The following is a 22,005-nucleotide window of genomic DNA, read 5'->3' on the forward strand; positions in this document are numbered from 1 at the left end:
TCCAGCTGTGTTTCTGTTTAGTATCTGATCTGTTAAGCTATAGTTTTGGCTGGTGTTCTTTTAAATATGTTTAATTAGGTTATGTATATATTCGTTTGATTTCTTAGTTTGCACTCTTCAGAAGTCAATGTAAAATGTAAATGGGGTATTCCTGTCCAGTTTTTTGTTTAGGAATGAATATTTCATTCCCGAGGGAATAAATGATGGACCGATAGGTCATCATTTATTCACAAGGGACTAATTTGAAGTATTCCCCCAAAAGACAAGTGTTCTTACATAAAGAATTGTGTTGTCCTTATATCAAAAAGACAAAATATTCTATATGACATTAGAATATCGTTATGTAGATAATATGAATGTCAGGCATTGCCACTTTTTCTCTTAATCGTAACCTTATTTATTCTAACTCTAATACATAATTTTGCTATGTCCAATAAAATTTATGTTTTGTATGACTACCCTTTTTTAAATGGATGCATCTTAGCTGTTCGACGAAAAGCGCAACACTGCCGTCTTTACATACATACACATAGATAGATAGATGGATACATTTAGATAGCAGCTGCGCGCCTCTAGCACATCTTAGTATGGTCTCAGTAGCGGTGTAGCCACCATGATAATACAATACTTGGTAATAATAAAATATTAAAATAATTACTTGAACAATATTGTAATTATCAATTAGTGAAGTCAAGCATAGAGATAAAGAATAATTATAAATCTTTAATGCATTTGAAGAAAAATGTGTATAGCATTGTGAATTAATAATGTGACTTTATATATAAAAAAAAGTACCCAATAATTTATTATACTTAGTGAAGGGTTAAGTATGTAAAGAAACTGGTATTATTATTGTTTCCTTATGCTAAAATTGGTTATTGATAATTGAGCTCTGTAAATATCTTTATTTAGACTGAACAGAAATACTAAATTTAGACATGCTAAAATTTTCCTATATATTTAAAGCTATTATATATATTCATTGAACAGACGGAATCCTTCTAAAATAGAACCCTTCCCCTTTATTTTGAAAAATAATGAAAAAAAGGGTGAGGTTTTTTCGTTTGTCTGTTTGTTCATTAATTGGCCATTTGCAGGTTTTAAAGTAGTTTTCATACAGAAAATAATGTCCTCTATCTAATATGATTAGAGTAAAATTCTAGAGGGGGAAGGGGTTAGATAACTGTATATTCCCATCCCAAGGACCGTGTGCCAACTATCAATTGGGTCTTTGAAAGTCAACCAATAGGGTCGGAAATGTTAACAAAGCCAAGTAGAAGAAAACAATTTGCTAGCAGACGAAAAAGGTCATAGGAAAAGGGGGGAGGTAATTATCTGTATATACATCTATACTATAGATTTGTTATCTATTGTACTGTAAATTAATAACTGGTGTGAAAGATTGAAATTATATACCAATTATTTTTAAATGCAGATTCATGTTTTTAAATCATTTATAATTTTTCGCAGAGAACTTTAACATAAAGCTATAAAAAAATTGCATTTCAATAAACGGTCCTTTTTCTGATAGTGTAATTAGTTTGATTGATAACCAGAGCTCTTTGACAATCCTTATACTAAAGTAACAGGATGTTTGTTTGTCTGTGTGTCTGTACCGAAGGATCTCGCTAACTGCTGAACCGATCGGGTTCTCCTTAACAGGGTAGATTCTCATGGTTTCTGGGAAGGTTTATAACTATTTTGGGGGAGGGTACAAATAAAACATCTAAAGTGCCACTAGAGGCCTCTAGGGACGTAGCCGCTAGTGGACAATAAATTGGTGAAGTAAATACTTAATTTGTTAGCTTTGGGTAATAAAGAGAAGTTTTTATCAAATCTTCGTTGGTTAGTTAAAACAGTGTGTAAACATTTTAACCCATAGTATTAACCTCACGCGACATCTTAGCTGCCAATGTAACTGCAGAAGCAACACAAATATGAAATACTATAATTATAAATATACTTATGCTTATTTTATCGTATATTATTTTATTGTCTTTTTTTATATTGGAAAATAAATCTACCTACTGAAGGGGTAATATTATTTTAAATATTTGGAAAAGAATCAATTTATCGTTTTGGTACCCCTTAAAAATCTTACAAATTTATGATACAATTATGTAAAATTTGAAATTATAATCATATTTTTCTCAAGACTTATTCTTAAAAACTATGCTTTTTGATCAAGTCCCGTTTTAGGTATAGATAATATACCCGCTGATATTCATGGTCGAACCTTTGAAAAAAAAACATATTTTAACGTATATAACATATTCATTGTAGATTAGGTTGAGTAAAGGTCATAATAACCCCGTCGAGATAGAACACCGGTAAGATGGGGCACCGCAGGGTTGAGCCCTCAAAGAGGCTAGAAAAATGTTTTCAGCATAGTTGCTAAAATATCAAGACTGAAAACTTAAAACAAATTAAACTTTAGTAAAAATACAATAGTAAAAGAAAGATTACCAAAATTAGATCAATTAAAATGATGCAAAGAAAATTAAAATAAATTTATAACTTAACAGTAAAAATGTTTGAAAACTAATGCATTTTTAAAATATTTACGCTAATTTTATTGCTTTTCAATCGTGTTTTAAAAAAATATAAAAGTTTAACCAAAATGCATGATTATGTAAAAACCAGGAAAGCTTTGTTCAATTTTGCAGAGACAATTTAGAGTTGTATTGACAAGTACGTGGAAAAGAGTGTGGCGTTATTGTGAAGGACAAACAGACTGAGTTGTATACCAGATTTTTTAGTTGTCATAGAAAAAATAGTGAGATAATAAAAACTTTAAGAAAACTTTCTAAAAATATCATTATAAATGTCTTTTAAAGCATGTCTTATAAACTGACGGACCGTGTAAATTGTATACTAGATGCTTATTGGTACAGGGAATCGTCACAAAAAATTCAACTGTCTATCTTAATTAGCAGCCGAGAAAATCACATTTGCCTCATAGTAGACGGACAGACAGACAAAATGAATTATATTTAGCTACGAAAGATTGTAACTCTTACTTTTGACGATTAGAAATATTGAAAACAAGACCACCTTTACCAGTTAGGGAGTTGAATCCATTTTTATAGAAGCAGAAATATAATCTATGATTATGGTTTGGACCCTCTAAAACTGTAATCTACCCTTCCACTTTCCCCTCTCTTGTTGAAGATATCTTCAACACCGATACGATTTTTGAAATATAAGATTCCACTTTTGTCTCTCTTGTTGAAGATATCTTCACCAAGAGAGGCAAAAGTGGAATCTTAAATTTCAAAAATCGTATCGGCGTTGAAGATATCTTCACCAAGAGAGGGGAAAGTGGAATCTTACATTTCAAAAATCGTATCGGCGTTGAAGATATCTTCACCAAGAGAAGGGAAAGTAGAATCTTACATTTCAAAAATCTTATCGGCGTTGAAGATATCTTCACCAAGAGAGGGGAAAGTGGAAAGGTAGATTACAGTTTTAGAGAGTCCAAACCATAATCATAGATTATATTTCTGCTTCTATAAAAATGGATTCAACTCCCTAACTGTTTACTAATACAATGTTGTGTTCGGTTCATAAACCTTTACAAAATGTGATTTAAAACTGTGGTTAGAAACAATAAAATGGCAAGTTCTAAAGTCATTTGTCAGAGTAATGTGACTGAAAATTTATAACCTATATGAGCCTTGAACCTACTGTTACACCTCAGAATAAAATTTTAGAAATATTTGTTAGTGTTTGTATTGTATTTTATGGATGCTGTATTGTTAATTTGGATATAATATACGTGGATATGTATGGACAGAGGGAAATTTGTCACTTTAGATTGTTATTATGTAACTCATTTATTAGTCAGTTCGTTCATCCAGTATGAGGGGAGGGGAAGGGGCAAAGGAGGTGGATGGGTAGTAAATATTTTCACCAGCTGCGAGTATCATTTTATTATGAAAATCTGGTGCAACATCCAAGTAATTATACATCGATTATTGTCAATATTCTGACTTGCATTACTTTGTCTGGGGTTTCACCGATATAGGAGGATTCTTACATCTCTGTATTTTTTAAATTCATAGAATGTTTAATTTAATACACTTTATTTTTTTTTAATTAATGTGTTGGTTTTTTTCTATAGGAGCTATTTTCTTTGCGAGTGGAGATACCCTTCTCCAAAATATTGAAAACCCTTTTCTAGACATACCAAATAGGTTCAGCGGTTTTCGAAACCCTTTGCTATACACTATAGACATACACTGAGATATCCTGTTACTTTTATATAAGGATTATAACATATGCAATCCATTCCCAAATATAAAATACATAATCTGACATTAGTAAATGTGTATATTTATAAAGCTATTAAAGAATTGTTATTTAATTGATTATTCTTTTGATCCAAGATGCCTTTCGGGGATTTTTGGTTTTATGTTTGTAAAATGCATACATTATTTTATTTTGGCGTAAGTATGGTAAATGTTTATCAGCTTTAGAATATTAGGGTCGAAAGCAGTTAACGTTTAAATGTTCCTGGTCACGAATATCTCCAAAAATCTATGAATTTTAAAGGCTACTAGATGCCAAACAGCTGAACGTTCATATCATGCCCACACACAGTTTTAAGCGGCATAGGAAGGCCTACAAATAGTTTGAAATAGCCAAGATCCAATGATGCACAAGGAAAGCTTCACTGAAGAAATCACGAGTAAAATAAGTTTTTTTTGGCGCATTTTTTTTATTTATTATGTTTGTGCGTGTATAATATATACGTTCCACCGTTTGGCCTTTAAAGGCCTTTAAAGTTGATAGATTTTTGGAGAAATTCGTTACCAGCAACATGTTACCGTGAACTGTACTTTACCCAAATGTTTTTTATAAAATTCTACATTTAATTACAGTTATTTATTAGTTACCTCTCCCAAAATAGTTAAAAACTTTCTCTGGACCTATGAGAAGCTTCACTGTAAAGGAGAACCATTCGTTTCAGAGAGATCCTTCGCTACACAGACAGACAGACTTTCTGTTATTTTCAACAGGATAGAAAACTTTATTGATGAATAGATTTGCTGTATATATAGCTGTTTAAGATTTTTAACTTCAAATAGTTTTTTTAAGAAACCAATATACATATTGGTTTATTGTTTATGATTTAATTATTTAACTTTAACAATGATTATCCGAGTTCATGATTTAATTATAGATCTGGTCGCCTCTAACCAATCAATAGTAATTTACCATACTTCTTCTTTGGACCTACAGGACCCCCTCCCCTTTCTCGATAGGTTTTGATTTTGGGTGCATTGTTAAGGATCCCCATAGTTATCATTAAGAGCTATCATAGAAACAAACAATAAGGTGTGGGGGTAAAATTTTGGATCTATTATAGAAAAAAAGGATTCTTCTCATTTAACTGTATACATTTGTACTTGAACAATTAGAAAACTTTTTTGAATTTTTATACATTATACATACAACCAGGTATCTACAGCCGCACTTTTAGCTTAGCGGCTGCAGCTCAGTGTGGCTGCGACATAGTGTGGTTAGTGTTGGCTGTGGATGCGGCTGAGGGTAGCAGCGTCTAGGTGTTAAGCTTAAGCTGAAGTATGTAGCTGGGGGTAATATTGATCATCTGCGATTTTTTGTTGGGCTTAGGCTATAAGAAACTTTATTTATATATATATAATTCATTATAATTTCAAACCTTCGTTGCTTTATTTAAGACAATCATAATTTTTATTTATTCTTATACATAAATAATTTGAAATATTAAGCTATAAGATTAAAATTAAGATATAAGGAATATGCATGATTTAAGCTAGTTATAGCAATTTGTTTTGGATTGCATTTTGCTATGTTCATTGAATTAAACAAATTTACTAATTGAAATCATTAATACACACTGATTTTTAAAGTCCATTAAATTTATGAATAATTAAAATTTGTCGACAATTTACATAAGAGCAAAATTCAACAAATTAGACAATTATCATATAAATGAACTAATTAATTTGATTATCTTTTGTAGGTTTTTATGAACACTAATTAAAATAGATTGGGTTAATCTTGCAACATAGGAAGTTTTAGCAAAATGTTTAGTCATTGTCGCAAATTTTTAAATGGTATTAGTATTAATCATAATAGTATTAACCTAATAAAAAGAATAATATCCATTATTTTCTTGAAAAAAAGAACAATTAAATAAATATGATAAAATGTAAAGCAATTCAAGAAAATATTTCTAAACGACTTAAACAAGAACGAACCACGTAAAATTTCTTAGAGATATTTTATTAACTTTCAAATTGTCACAGTAAAAGTTATACGTTCTTACAGGAATAAGGTATAACCAACAAGCGAATTAATTATTTAAGCCTATTTCACCATAGTTGCTTAAAACCTGTTATTTTAAAGATGCAATTGTTAGTACTAAAACATTCATATTATGGTAATCGATATATTATTACATGGATATTGCACCATATCTTTATGTACTCTAATAAAATTATACTCGCAGCTTCCTAAAATGATACTCCCCATTCGCATCCTATATACCATCCACTCCACTCCTACTGAATGAACAAACTGACCAATATGAGTACCAAATAAGAAAGATGAAAATTTCATATAAAACAACCATATCAATAATATTTGACTGTATACATAAATGTAGATAATATTCATTAAATCATTTAATATTGTGTATTTTTATGTTTGAACACCCAAAAATAATATAAATAATCTACTCTAAAAAAACAACCGAATTGACAATTTTCTCCTGTCAATATATCCACATTTACTATATCCATTATGGTGAACAAGTACGTCCAATGGGAAGTGGGGTGGGGGTTAATGGTTAAAATCCCCCCCTTCCCTACGGAACCCAAAATTTTGAAGTTTGCATTTTTATCCCCCCCCCCCAAAAAAAAAAAAAAGCTTGGACGTCCTTGCTTATATGATATAAAGATTACTTCCCCCCCCCCAAAAAGAAAAAATAAAAATAAATTAATTTTGAATTCCCCCCCCCCCCCAATAAAAAAGCTTGTACGCCCTTGATGGTGAACAATGATCTGTCAAGTTTTGGCCATTTTTTGTTGAATTAAGAGGAATTTGATATTATTTTATTGATCGATTGCTGAAATGAATCACGGAGCATTCTCGAAAATTGTGCGTCACACGTTTCTATAACCTGCCGGCACACGAGTTGAAATCTCCTAAAACTTACTTTAAATCAAAACGTTTTTTATATTCTCATTCGTTTTCATTTCACCGATAGAGCTAGTACTCTCTCTTACATCGCTTTTTAAATACGTTTTCAACAGTAAGTTTTAGTTTTTTAGTGAATTATATATACTATTTCAACGTATTACTTCATTTACTATTTTCAGTTGGGGATTTTTATTTGCATTTGGGATTATTCGGGAGAATTTCAATAGTAAATGGAGAGTGGTTCCTAAATACTTATCGAATTCTTCGAATTTTCCCAATATTTAAACTCTTTTAGCTTACTTTTCGATGGATTCTTTAGTGATTTATGGAATATCGATCGATAAAAAATATTAATTGTAGCATAAGGAAACGAAATAAGACGTTTTTAATGGAATAACATGAAGTTACAAAATGGCCATTTTTTGTTGAATTAAGAGGAATTTGATATTATTTTATTGATCGATTGCTGAAATGAATCACGGAGCATTCTCGAAAATTGCGCGTCACACGTTTCTATAACCTGCCGGCACACGAGTTAAAATCTCCTAAAACTTACTTTAAATCAAAACGTTTTTTATATTCTCATTCGTTTTCATTTCACCGATAGAGCTAGTACTCTCTCTTACATCGCTTTTTAAATACGTTTTCACCCACCCTCCCTAACCCTTTATTTTATTATTGGAAAGTTTTTTATTTCTAATTTTCTGTATTTTTATATCAATATCAGTCATTCTAATTTGACATATTAAACTATTCATGTCTCTACATTTTTCAGATCAGCGTTTTTTAAATTCTCAGTGATCATGACACCATTTGAGTACTATAAACTAAGGAATGTCAAGACATTCCATGCTTGCAATCTCCGTGCCTATAAGGAGATTTTAACTTTTAACCTTCTTTATTATGTCACTTATCAAAGTGAAACTGATAGACATTTAATAGTCAGAGAAATGATTAATCGTGTATTTCGTTTTCGTGATCAATTGGAACAAATTAATCATAATTTAGAAGATTGTTTTTTAACCGCCAAATCTGTTTATGATGAATTTGGCCGGTCCTTCAAAGATTTTGAAGCTGAATGTCGCAACACCTTGTCAATTCTTGATTGAATAAGTTACTAAATTTTTCTTTTTCTTTTCTTATCCAAAAATTCTTATTTCTTCATTTAATTTTCAGACGCAAATTTTCTTAAATTAATTTCACTTTTTCTTCCTATTTAGATTTTTCTTTTTAAAAAAATACTAATTGTTAATTTACTGCATGTATTATTTTTGATTTTTGCATGATTTTTTCATGAATGTTTTTTATTTTATACTGTTTTTTCAATTTTCTTTCAATTTATTTTTCATCTTCAGAACTAAAATGCCTGTTCCTACAGGACATTCGCACAATTCCTCAGATGAGGATAATCTTCCCCCCCCCGCACCTTCTACAGTGGTTCCTACCACAAATTTATCTAGATCCTATTCGGTTCCATTAAATACCTCAGCTCCCTCGTCGGTTGTAGCTCCAGGTCCTTCATCGGCTGCACAAACGATTATTCCCCAGGATCCTAAAGATCCGTTGGGGTTAAATAACCTCCCTCCAGCCGGCTCATATTTGCCGGGGATAGGTTTTGTGCCACAAATAAATCAGCCGCCGAAAATGACAGCGCGACTTCAAGAGTCTGCAGCTTCAGCGCGACCATCGGTGTCTGCAGCTCCTCATATTGAATCTGAGAAAGTCAAGATGCCTGTTAGACATGCTTCAGTGTCTTCAGGTAAACTTAATACTTAGTAATCATGATTTTGATTCAATGATTTAGAATTTGAAGTTCATAAAAATTTGTCTTCTTGGCAGTTTTTTACCCCCATAAAATTTTCCTTTTTTTTAAAAACTTTAAATTTTTTCCCCCCTTTTTTTATTTTTTCCTTTCTACAGCTATAAACCTTTTTTCTGTTTTATTTCATTTTTTAAAAATTTTTATGTTTTTATTTAGACGATTTTTCCCCCAAACGCAAGAAGTCAAAAAAGAAGAAACGCTACTCTAGTAGTTCCTCTTCATCCAGTTCATTCTCTTCATCTTCGAGTTCTACGGAATCAGATGAACCTAAGAGGAAAAGAAAAGGTATTTTTTAAATAGACAAAATCCTTTCTTTCTCACATTTATGAACTTTTTAAATCTTAATGATATTTATCATAGAAATTTATTTTAAATTCAATTATTTTAAAATATAAATTTCTTGTTTTCTATGAACACTGACTGAATATTTGACGTTATTCTTTGGATTACCATTTCTTCATATATTCTTTCTTTAGGAAAGAAGAAGAAAAGAAGAAAAGCAAGAAGCACTCTTCTGATTCAGACAGTAGCAGTCAGCTAGTAGGTGGCCGAAAAGCTCGACGTCGCCTCCGGCGAGCAGCAGAAATCCTGTCAGACCCACCTGCATGGATAGGTATGACGTCTGCAGACATACACGCCGAGCGGGAACGCCTCTTCGAACATCTCAACGTAAGAAAAAACTTTAAAATTTTTTGATCAATCATATATTTTTTAATATATGTAGGGGTAAATTAGTCCATTTCAACAAAAAAGGGTAGTTACATTGGGTTAAGGGCATTTTCTTTTTCTAAATTTCATTATAAAACTTTTTTCTTTTTTCAACATTTTTTGGATTTCTGTTTTTTTTGGAATATTAATTTTTTGTTATTTCTTTATCCATGTTATCTTTTTTCCATTAAAATTCTTTTCTTGGGAATCTCACAATAGTTTTTTCTATTCAGTCTTTGGATGAAAAGAATGACGTCTCTCTCACATTTTTAAAATGTGTCATAAGAGACACCTGCCGTTCGAAGAATTATGTCGAGGACGCTGCGAAGCGTCTTGTGGCGTTGAAGGCCCCCAAGAATCTGTTATACGACTTACAGCAGTCGTTGCAAGCCTGCTATCAAGCAATAAAGGCAAGAACTTCATAATTTTTCTTCTTTTTTCGTTTTACACTAATCAAACCTACGTCATTTTAATTTTCTTACTTTTATGTTTGAATCCGGCAGATAGAAACCGTTTCTTTTACATGAAACCTATTTAGTATTTCAAAACTATTTTTATGAGGTGCAAGTACATGATTAGCACCAGTTTTATTAGCTCATACACCACGGAAAGAATTTTTATAATATAGTACGTGACATTTAATTATTTTTCGTTTCAATTTGAGTTATATTATTTGTCACTTTCATTTTAAAGAAAAGAATTTAATTCTTACGACAACTTTCTTTTCATAGAGCAGTTATCAGTATATTTTATTATAAAATTATCAAGATTTTCATTTTATCTAGATAGCTGAAAGCTCCATTGGATACATCGAACTGGCTTTTTCAAAAAATATCGGCCACGCCAACCGTGTGGCTCTAGCAGGTAACAGGCGCTACCTCACCTCACAGCAGCAGCGCATCTCGGACTCCTTACCTGACTTTCGAGGAGACTATAGCCGAGGAGCACGTGGCGGCTTCTCTAACGGCCGGTTTAACAATAATGGAGGCTCAAACCCTCGGGGCAGAGGATCCAGAGGACGAGGTCGAGGAACTCTTCGCTGTCACGGATGTAACGGCGAAGGACATAAAGTCGACGACTGTCCTTCCGCCAACTCTAAGTCATAATTCTACCCCTCTTTACACTATTCAAGATTTAAATCTACCGATACCTACCTCAGATATTCCAAATTTTCACATTTCTTCTCTAACAAATTTTTGTTTTACAGAAGATTATGAACATTATAAACGTTTATATGACATTCAAACAGATTTTTTATCTAGTTATTCTCCGGCTTATTCTATTCATTCGCTTACAGCAATTAATTTTTATAAAAATATTCTCAATGCACCACCTTTTGTTTTACAAACCCTTACCTTTGGATATCAACCAGGTAGATTATTGAGAATAATTCTTTCCATATTTACTTATATATTATTTCTGTTAAACAAATTTTTTTTTGTTTTTCTTCTTTTACAATTATTCTCCATAATCTATCTTTTTTAAGTTTTTACATCTCCTGTGTCACCGTATTTTGAGAAGAACAACAATAGCGCTGTTCGCAATCCAGATTTTGTTCGTCAAGAAATTCAATCTTTGTTAGACAAAGGTATTATTGCTCAAATTGATCATCAGCCTTATTGTTGTTCGCCTCTTACGGTGGCTAGTAGAACATGTAGTTTAACTAACACAACTAAACTCAGGAAAATTTTTCGACACATAAATATTATTTTCAAATTTCTTTTTTCATTTCTTTTTGATTCCCCTCCTTTTTCTATTTCTTTTTATAAAATATTCTTTTTCTTTTTCAATTCTTTACACTACCCCTCAAAATATCTTTTCATTGAATTTATTCTTCAAAATTTTTCAAATTTACTCCCCTTTTAAATTTTTCGAAATTTTTTCCTGCCTTTAGATTGTGCATCGATTTATCACGTCATATTAATCTACTTCTCCAGCCTGAGAACGTCTCTTTAAATGACATTAAGACAGTGCTGCCTCGCATTTCTCAGGATGTATTTTTTACATCTTGGGATTTGCGGGGCATGTACCATCAAGTACATCTAGATCCTGCTGTTACTGAACTTTTTGGTTTTTGTTACAAAAATACTGATAATTCCTATTCTTTTTACAAATATTTAAGGCTTCCCTTCGGGGTTGTCTCAGCCGTATTTTTAGTTGACGCCTTGATCCGTCCAGTCAAACATTTTTGTCACCGTCACAATATAGACATTAGTGTCTATATTGATGACGGTTTGACTGTCGAATTAAATTATTTTAAATGTCTTCTTAGTACACACTTTGTATTATCAGTTTTACTATGTGCAGGTTGGCATTTCCAACTTTCTAAATGTCAACTAGAACCTGTCCGTCGCATACAATATTTAGGTTTTATTCTTGATAGTAGTAAAATGATAATTTCCCTTCCCATCATAAAAATTCAAAAAGTTTTATTTCTTCTTGATAAAATTTTACTTGCTTTTGATTCTAATGACCCTGTAGATGTTACAATTTTAGCCTCTTTTTTAGGCAAACTATGTCATGCATATTTTAGTCATGGAGATTTTATTCGTGTTGTAGCTAGAAATTCTAATCATGCTCTTGGTGTTTACACCTCACAGTATGGTTGGAAAGGAGCTTTGTTTGTCAATGCAGACATGTTTCAAGAATTGTCCCTCTGTAAAGAACATTTTGTTTCTTTAAACGGACAACCCATTCGTACTGAATTCAAAACAATAGAAATTTTTTCCCCCCATCAAACATCTTTTTTAATTGACAACATTGATCCTAATGACTTAAACAAACATTGTAATGTTTTCGTGTCAGACGCTTCTGACCACTCAGCCTTTTCCTTCAAAGCTGGAGATTGTAAAATTATTTCTGATTATTTATTTACTCCACAAGAGGCTGAATTATCTTCAGGCCATAGAGAACTTTTAAGTATAATTAAAGCTTTTGAACATTACAGCAATTATTTTGCCACCCTCAAAGGACAGTTGGTTATTTGGATAACTGATAGTATGTGTCTTTACTCTTTTTTGCGTATTGGAAGCCGTAATTTAGTTATTCAAAAATTATTAATTCAATTAAAACTTTTAGAATTCCAATACGCAATTCGTATTTTACCTAAATGGATGCCCCGAGACAGCTCACTCATCACTTTAGCAGATTTAGGCTCTAAACTTTTTAAATCTTCTAATGAATTTGGAATTAGTTTAGATGATTTTCAATTTCTTCAAAGTTATTTTTCTATCAAATTTTCAATTGACTGTTTCGCAACATCTAAAAATTGCAAAGTAGAGAAATTCATTTCCCCTTTTCCACAACTAAATTGTTTTGATATTGATTTTTTCACAGTTTCCCTGACTAGTTCAGAATGTTACTACATCCACCCCCCAATTTCTCTCCTTTCTCGTGTCTTTAATAAATTAAAATTGTATGAGGATATAACAGCAGTAGTAGTTTTGCCCTTATGGCCGACGTACCCTTTTTGGAATTGCATTGTTAAAGGATCTTATTTTAATTCTTTTGTCAAAAATTTTCTTCTCTGGGATCCTTATTATATTGCTTCTACACCTAATAATTTTTTCAATGGCCATAAGACGTTTAAAACTCTCGCCTTATTGATTCACACCGGTAAAGACTATGCAATTCCTTTACCGAAATTTTAATCAATATGTTTTTTAATGAATTGTACAAAATTTTTTTAGCATCTTACAATGAGAACATCTTTCAAACATTCCGCTGTTAATTATCATAAGTTTAATGCTCCTTTACAAACTCTTAAAGACAATAGACCTCTAGAAAAGAGAGGCCCTCTTTATTTTCCTTCAGTTTTAGAGAAATACAACCTTACGGAAAAAAGGAAACGTCATATAAAACTGACAGCGTCTTCAAGAACTAAGTCCACGCAATTACTTCACAACCGTACTTTACGCCGTTTTGAAACTTTTTGCGAAAACAGAAATAAAACTCTGTTAAATTTCTCAAAGAAGGATTTAGCCGCTTACATAGAATATTTAGAGGACTCCGCAGCTAAAAAATCCGCCGTAGTCGGTTTGGCAGGCGCCATAGATTTTCTCGCCAGCGCATTGGATATGAAATCCCCCTGGACCCCCCAAATAGAAAGAATGTACCAAGGTATCACGAGAAGAGCCTCTGCAGAACAGCCTCTAACCAAGAAAGCGCCTAAACTGCCCATACAATACCTGACCTTGGCCATTGATAAGCACGTGACACCTTTTTTAAAGAATCCAGATCAGGTAATCAGCTTTCATACGGCTCATAAATCTTCTTTTTCGAATAAAATTTTAGTTAATATTTACCATTTAGCTATTAGAAATTTTCGGACCAAACTACTTTTAATATATGGAGTTCTACACTTTTTTTTTTTTTTTTTTCTTTTATCTCACATTAATATTGATTTCTAATAGACATCTTATTTTCTTAAGATTCCAATTTAGTTTTTCGGACCAAACTACTTTTAAGATATGGAGTTCTACACTTTTTTATTCTTTCATCTCACATTAATATTGTTTTCTAATAGAAACCTTGTTTTCTTAAGATTCCAATTGTAACCCTCCGAGCGATCGTGGCTCAACACCTCCAATACAGCTTGTATGCGCGCATATCTGACCTGCTGCGATTGAGAGCTTGTGATCTAGCGGTTACCACACTAGGAGACACGCCAGCAATGTCCATAACCTTCAGATCTTCTAAAACTGATCCTAGGTACTTATTTTTTGACAAGAAAAATTTCTTTAAAAATTTTTCTTTTTCCCAGACAATTTAAACTTTTAATTCAAGATTTTTAATTCAAAATTTTATACAAAATTTCTTTCTACCTATTTTCTTATTTATTATTAAGTTGAAAATTAAATCATGGTTGCAAAATAATTTCTAGTTCTCTTTAAACAAAATTCCTTTCAAAAGTTTTTTAATTTCTTAGTTGAAATTTTAAATTATGATTACAAACGATTTTTTAGCTATTGTTTAATTTCCTATCTCATATACCTTAGAATTGTTAAAGATTTTTACCATGGAAACCTTTTCCAAATTACAATTTTATAAATTTTTCAACTTCGTATCTCATCTAGAACATCATTGTTTTTACACAAAGACATAAACATTATTTTTCTAGATTCGAGGGCTCCACCAGTTACGTGATCTTCAACGGATCAGAGTACTGTCTTTATTCATTGCTGGTCCTGTATTATAATAGGCTCCGGTTATATTCATCAGATACATCCTGTTTGGATACTAGCTACCTTCTGCCACATACAGGAAATGGTACCACTTCGAAATCTTCTAGGTGAGTTTTTTAAGCATAATAAATTCACACATTTCTTTTTTCCTTTTTTATTTTTCACAAATTTTTATTAGTAATTATTTTTTAGAATCCTAGTTGCAGATGGACGTTATGCCATTTCAGCTTCCACCTTAATGAAGGATGTAAACTTAATTTATAGTAATCTAGGACTTAAGCATAAAATTACATCTAAATCTGCTAAAAGCTTAGGAGTGTCATCTGCCTTTAGACTAGGTATGAGCGATGATCATATCCGAGTCTTAGGCCGATGGCGCTCCATAGCTACAGCTCAACATTATCGAGCTATTGATGATACAACGCTCATTGAAATATTTTCCAAAATTATGCTAAAATCCTCGAGCACAGCAGTCCCCAGGTCTTTAGCAGCCCTTACAGACCAGGCCTCCAACTCCATCACTTCACGGACGACACCTTCTTGGTCCTCCGCCCATTCGGCATCTCTGAACCGCGCCCTTATTTTCCAAATTTTGTTAGCTTCGGGCTATCTAGACCCCCAAGGATGCCCTCTCAACAACGAAGGTTACCCTCTCCCTCAAGACGTTCCGGAGGTTAGAGCCAACGGCGAGGAACTTCTAGCCATTGAGTCCTCTCAGACTTTCATCGTGACTCTGCCTAATTAAGTTATTATACATTTTTGTATTATTTTTTATATATTATGCTCTTTATTTAAAATGCTGAAATAAAACAAGATTTTTTAAATTGCATATTAGTTCTTCTCTCAGTATTTTTTCAGATTACTTAAAATGTTTCTTTTTAAAGAAAAAAGAATTTTTTAATAGCTACCTACCATAGAATTTATTAATCTTTCGATTTCGAACTGGTTTATTTATCCGAATATTCTCACGAATTTCTTCGTTTCATTTCGATTGGTTCCTAAATACTTATCGAATTCTTCGAATTTTCCCAATATTTAAACTCTTTTAGCTTACTTTTCGATGGATTCTTTAGTGATTTATGGAATATCGATCGATAAAAAATATTAATTGTAGCATAAGGAAACGAAATAAGACGTTTTTAATGGAATAACATGAAGTTACAAAATGAATGGTTAATAAAGCGAAGATTTTATATATTGGATATGTTCTAGATATAAAATATCTAAATCAGACAATAGGAAAAAAGTTGAAGGATAATCATGCTAAATTAATGATTAGAAAGTGTACAGATTTTTATACAAAAGCTGGTCAGTTATTTTTAAATTTCATTGAGTGTTAATATTACATTTATTATAATAATGCTTTGCTTGGGTATAATTATAATGTAAAAGTTTCTTCCCTTGTATAATATGGGGCATATGACATAATATTTTCATTGTTTGAATTAATGTAAACAATCCTATATATGTATAAGTAAACAAAAAGGTTTTAAGTTTGACGGATTAAAAGGCCAGATTGTCCATCTATATCTACTATGTCTATTTATTAAAACCCTATACTAAAACTAGATGAACTGAAAGTAGTTGCCGAATGTGTACGCAGTTTCCTGAGTGTTTCCTCATCCTAGCTCAATATTTACTACTAGCTAAAAAAGCTTCAAACTTTTCAAAAAAAAATCCAAATTTTAAAAATTCAAATTTATAATGTATAATGTATAAATCGTTTATACATTCAAATTTTGAATTTTTTGAGGGAAGTTTGAAGATTTTTAGCTAGTAGTAAATATTGAGCTAGGATGAGGAAACACCCAGGAAACTGCGTACACATTCGGCAACTATTTTCAGTTGACCTCAAACTAGATTTATTTTTATTTTTAAAGGAGTGTCCTAATGAAAAAAATGGAATCATAAAATCTTTAGCTTTTTTCCCTAAAACTAATGTTTTCTGTTTAATTTTAAGCGGATTTTATATGACAGCATGGCGATCGAAGCCCTTTGAAAAATTTAACTTTGCATTTAGCTTTGTGAGATGCTAAAATAAGAAAGAAAGCTTCAAAGGTCACTACAAAAGGAGCACAAAAAAGGAGTGGGTGAAATTTATGATTAATAGGTCGAAATTTTGATCATGATGATGTCAACATAAAAAAACATAAACATAAAAAAATTCTGCGTTTGGACAGTTCTTTTTTTTACTTGACAAACCATTGTCTGCTATCTTGGAATTTTTTTGTTTACAAATAAAGCACAATTTTTTGAAAATGCCGCGATTTCTCTTGATTTCTCGATGGTGAAATACAAATTTTGCCCCCCAACGACAGCTGAAAAAGGCAATTTAATAAAGGTTGCGTTATTTTGCCCCCCAAATCAATTTTCGAATTAATTTGCTTGTTGGTTATACCTTATTCCTGACGTTCTTAATGTGTCATAGCTATAGAGTAGCCTTAATACTAATTAAAATCTTAGTAGAAGATAGCAATGTAAAGCACATACTTTTTTTGTGTAAAAACACCAAGTTTGGGCAGTTTATCTTTTAAGTGTCTAACTGTTTATTTGACAAGAAATTATATCAACGCTAGGACAAATGAATCCATAAGTAGAACACCAATTACTGTCAACTAATTGGGACAAAACAACATATACATTTAATAATCAACATCTATAAATAATAATTACATTGCATTAAGAATTTATTAATAAACTATTCCTTTTGTAAATAATGAATACTATAGGTTTAACACAATATAATACAAGTATCCAAGGACTGAAAAACGCCTGGGGGCGGTGTTGATTTTTGACTAATGTATAAGTAGATGAAAAAAGTATTAGTACCAAACCGGCAATATTTGGATGTATATCTGCCAAAGTAGCAGGGTGTGTGTGTGTGTGTGGCTGTCTGTAAGCAATTTTTGACCAAAACTATAAGTAAACATTACATATAAGATTTATACAGAAAACCTGTTTCCAGTATGGCTTTGTAACTAAATGATATTCGCTGAATTAAAACCGGTTCTCAGCCATACTGAAAAGTCATATATATCACATTTTATTACAGAAAATTTATAACGAATATTAATACCCGTTGTTATATAGCAAGGCCTGCGGCCCCTCGGGGCTATCAAAACTGGTTTTAATCATATAATTTCATATTATAATTTCCGTGGAAACCTGGATTAAATAACTAATATTGATGTAAAAGTTTTAATCATTTTTTATATATTTTAGGTGTTATCCTGTTGTGCTCTGTTGGTGCATGGTGATTATGGAAAGAAATGTCACTATGAATATGAAACTATCTATGAAACAGTTTATCACACAGACTATAAAAAGGCAGGACAATTCAGCATCAAATTATTTAGAATAATTGTTTAGTAGGTTTACTTTCTGACATTTTTTGTCGAAAATTAAGATTTCAATAACCACTAAATTTATTGAGTTCTCTTTACAGGGAAGTTTTACATAGGTCACGGGGTAATTTCAGGATTATTATTTTTATATTTAGGCATTTTGATGGTTTTATGCTATTTATATGCCCATTCTTAGAGCGCAGCTGAAACTTTTAACTAGATAATGAAAAAATTGCCATAAAAGATTTTTTTAAGGATGAATTATCATTCTTTAACCCTTAAAAATTACAACTAAAATAATTAAAACTTTATTGATTTACTGATTATTTTGATTTAAAAAGATGCATCAAATTATATTGATATCCTTTTTGAAATCTTTCATTTGTTCCTTATTTATTACTTTAGAAAAAAACAAGGAAATTATAATTAATTGCAACATCAAATTTAATTTTTTTTGCAATATCATCCCAATATTGATTTCTAGTATAATTTATCAGTTTGGTTTTAAATCATATTGATAGTTTGTTTTTATCTGACAACAAAATACTTTTAATATATAATAAAAAGAAATATCTTAACTTTAGCATAAATAATACATGATGCTTAATTATAATATAAAATCGTTTATTATGAGAACAAGATCAACGATGCTATCGTTCAAGGTGCATAACGAGTAAAAACCCTCCTCCATTCTCTTAGTTTTGAAAAAAAATAAAGGAGGGGTATTTTTCCCTTTGCCTTACCCTTTTGGGAGTACCCTATCCCTTCGGGACCTATACCTGCGGTCCCCTACCCAGGAAGGGCTACCCAGTACTTACCCTAGCCTAACCTGACCTAAGGTTATGAACAAAAACTACCCCTTCATGTTAGTTTTAATTTACTTCAAAATATAAGGTGTTTCAGTGGTCTACTAGACATTTTGAGGAAAACCACCATATCTAAAATTATCTTGGAATTAACTTAAATAAGAAAAGTGTTATAATAAGTTATAAAACAAGGATGGGAACATCAACAATCATCTTTGAAATCATTATTACAAAACAAATAAAATTAATGGGACAATTCAATAAGGTAGTAACTTAGTAAAATTAAAAAATCAATATGTTTGTACAAAACCTATTGACTTTCCGTTAATAATTGTAAAATTACAATACAACGCTTTTAAGATTATTTTTTTTTAAGCAAAACGACGATTCTAACATGCCTATATTTATGACCAAGGCTAACCGTTACGGACACATCCTAATTATAAGAAGATTAGCTTGAAATATTCATAAAAATAGAGTTTATTTGATAATTAAGGGTCATTGTTTTGTCTGATTTGAAGAAACAATAAGTATATTGTTTCATTTAAAAATGAAACAGAAATAGTGTTAATAAAGTATGAAAACTACTATCTTTACATTTTTGAAAAAAATTTATTTCTTCCAAAAGTGTATAAAGGAAAATAAACTTATATGTTGTGTGACAATATCAGTGAGAGTAGGAGAATGCCTTAGCCCATATTCAGGCGCAATGAATTACCTTGCATAGTTATCTTGCAATCAAAGGATGAGTTGTCTGTTGGATGTTACTTTACATAATAGCCTATAGATAGCGTTAAATATTGCATCCCATTACAAGCGAATTATGCCCTTCGGTTCTTTAGATGATTACTTACAAATGAACAATCGTAGGTTAGTATACATTGTAATTGACCAATGGCAAATTGTATAGTGGCCTATTATTGGTCATTTGTATAGTATGGCGTCATTTTTTTGGCACTTTACTCTGTTTTTTGACAATTTGCTGAATTGCAAATTCTTTTTGGATTATGTGAAAAACAGGTCCTTTTGCAGCAGTGATCGAGCACCATATAAATAGGGTGGAAGTATAATCGCAGCAAAATCATAATTGTTGCAACATATGGCTATAAAACGAACACACTTACTAACCAACTGAAAATAAAAGGATAAGTATTAAAAGTATTATTTACCCGATAACCCCCTATAAGTATAATATAATCCTTCCTCCCCTGGCGATACTCAAAAAACATCTTGAATATTGGTCAAACTAAACCCTAATGAAATAGATTGAAAATAAAAGAAAGAAGGTAATTCTTTATGTTTGTGTTTTCCTTTAGGTCATGATATTATGAGTACAGAATAGCCACGTTGGACAGCAGGTATAGGCCCCGCAGGGATTAGCGTAAAGTAAACTACACCTTCCTCCTACTTTTTTAGTTATTTCAAAAATATAGGGTAGGGTATTATGTACAAGCAAGCAGACAAGCAAGGCTCTTTTAATTAAGATTAGATTTTTAATTAACCCCAAATTTGTATACTATGTTCTACTTTGATTAATATAACTATCCTTTTATCAATGAAACGTACTAACTAACATCAAATCAATTTTAAGATTTGATAAGATAAATAATCAATACATGACTCTTGATTTCGTACATTTATCTTTTAAAATAGATTTTATATAGATTGATGTTTTCATATGAAAAATTTACGCTGTTTTTATATAGATTAGTTGAAGTCTCTTTATTTAGTGGATATAAAATTATGATTTCTTTACTAATAAAAGTCTTAGACATTTGAATATATTTATGTTAATGTAATCCTATTTTGTTTATTCAAAGAAATGCTTTGCCAAAAATGGCATAAAACCATAAAACATGCAACTGTTTTGTCTGTACCGAAAAATCTCGCCGAACAGCCGAACCGATATGGATCTTTTTAGCAATGTAGCTTCTCACAGGTCCTGGGAAGGTTAATAAAAAAAAAAATTTTGGGGGGGGGTACTAGGTCCACCACCCTTCCAAGAGGAATCGCAAAATACATAACCAACGCATATAGCGGCCGACAAAAATATTTTTTGGTAAAAAGCTGTTTTAACAGAGATTTTAAAAGTTTACGTGCTCCTAGAGGCCTCTAAGGGCGTAGCCGCTAGTTAAAGATAATTTATTTGATGCTGTATTGCTGGAACCAGGAGTGTGAAACCAAGTACAATAAGAAATGCCATACAGAGTACGATGTCAAGTATGATGTCAAATACAGGAATATTTGTAAAACATATCTTAATATAGGAGCATAAGGAAGCGAAGCTACTCTCTCATTACTCTTATGTCCGTCGGTATGTATGTCATCAATACATGGCCCTTCGATCATAAAAAGGATTCTATCTCGTTAAACAATTTTGATCTATAATTGGCCCGAAGCTACTCTATAATACACTTTGTCTGTCCATAGTTCGTAGCGCTGTAGGGTAAATGTGATATTATCGGTTGCTATTTATTATAGAGGGCTGAAAATGTTCCAATGAGCATCCAGTATATAAATTACATGGCCTATCTGTCTGTCATTTATACTTGATACTTAAAAAGATACTTATTTTTATAGTTTCATCATTTTTTTGTATGATTAATTACATATTTTTACTTTTTATGGACATATTTATGGATGTTGTCATCCTTATTTTTTTTATAGATAGTGTTAGCTATGTAGGTAAATAAATTAACCAAATAAGGGCAATTATGCTTACTAAATTGCTTTTTATAAGAAGATAAAGTACATTTTAAATGTTCTTATTAAAAGCGAAGCTTTTCTATAATTAGGGTCGGTCCGTCCGTCCGTCCGAGATAGATAGCTTTTATTTGTTAATTTAGGCATGTTAGAATTGTCCTATCGATTTCAAAATTTGAATGGTGATTCCTGTAGTAGTTAGGTACGATTTAGAAAGATTAGCAACTCTATAATCATTACCAGAATGT

General features: G+C 31.5%; 1 protein-coding gene and 2 long non-coding RNA genes across 3 annotated transcripts; all 3 read left to right on the forward strand.

Annotated features, from left to right (window-relative positions):
* The first annotated feature begins 591 nt into the window (after positions 1–591).
* Positions 592–21,329, forward strand: LOC145327436 (uncharacterized). The gene is made up of 3 exons (XR_013882175.1): positions 592–631; positions 18,127–18,231; positions 21,225–21,329. It is a non-coding gene; the product is annotated as an uncharacterized LOC145327436 (long non-coding RNA).
* Positions 9,298–10,174, forward strand: LOC145327769 (uncharacterized). Its single transcript, XR_013882237.1, has 2 exons — positions 9,298–9,682; positions 9,955–10,174. It is a non-coding gene; the product is annotated as an uncharacterized LOC145327769 (long non-coding RNA).
* LOC145328504 (uncharacterized) lies at positions 12,116–15,682 on the forward strand. The gene is made up of 4 exons (XM_080172215.1): positions 12,116–13,962; positions 14,265–14,431; positions 14,841–15,011; positions 15,375–15,682. Exons 1-4 carry the CDS (start codon positions 13,420–13,422, stop codon positions 15,580–15,582), a joined length of 1,089 nt encoding a protein of 362 aa, XP_080028341.1. The 5' UTR covers positions 12,116–13,419; the 3' UTR covers positions 15,583–15,682.
* Positions 21,330–22,005: the final 676 nt, after the last annotated feature.

The sequence above is a fragment of the Acartia tonsa genome, chromosome 9, assembly GCF_053477335.1.
Source record: "Acartia tonsa isolate MP-2025a chromosome 9, ASM5347733v1, whole genome shotgun sequence".
In the NCBI taxonomy this organism is placed as follows: Eukaryota; Metazoa; Arthropoda; class Copepoda; order Calanoida; family Acartiidae; genus Acartia; species Acartia tonsa.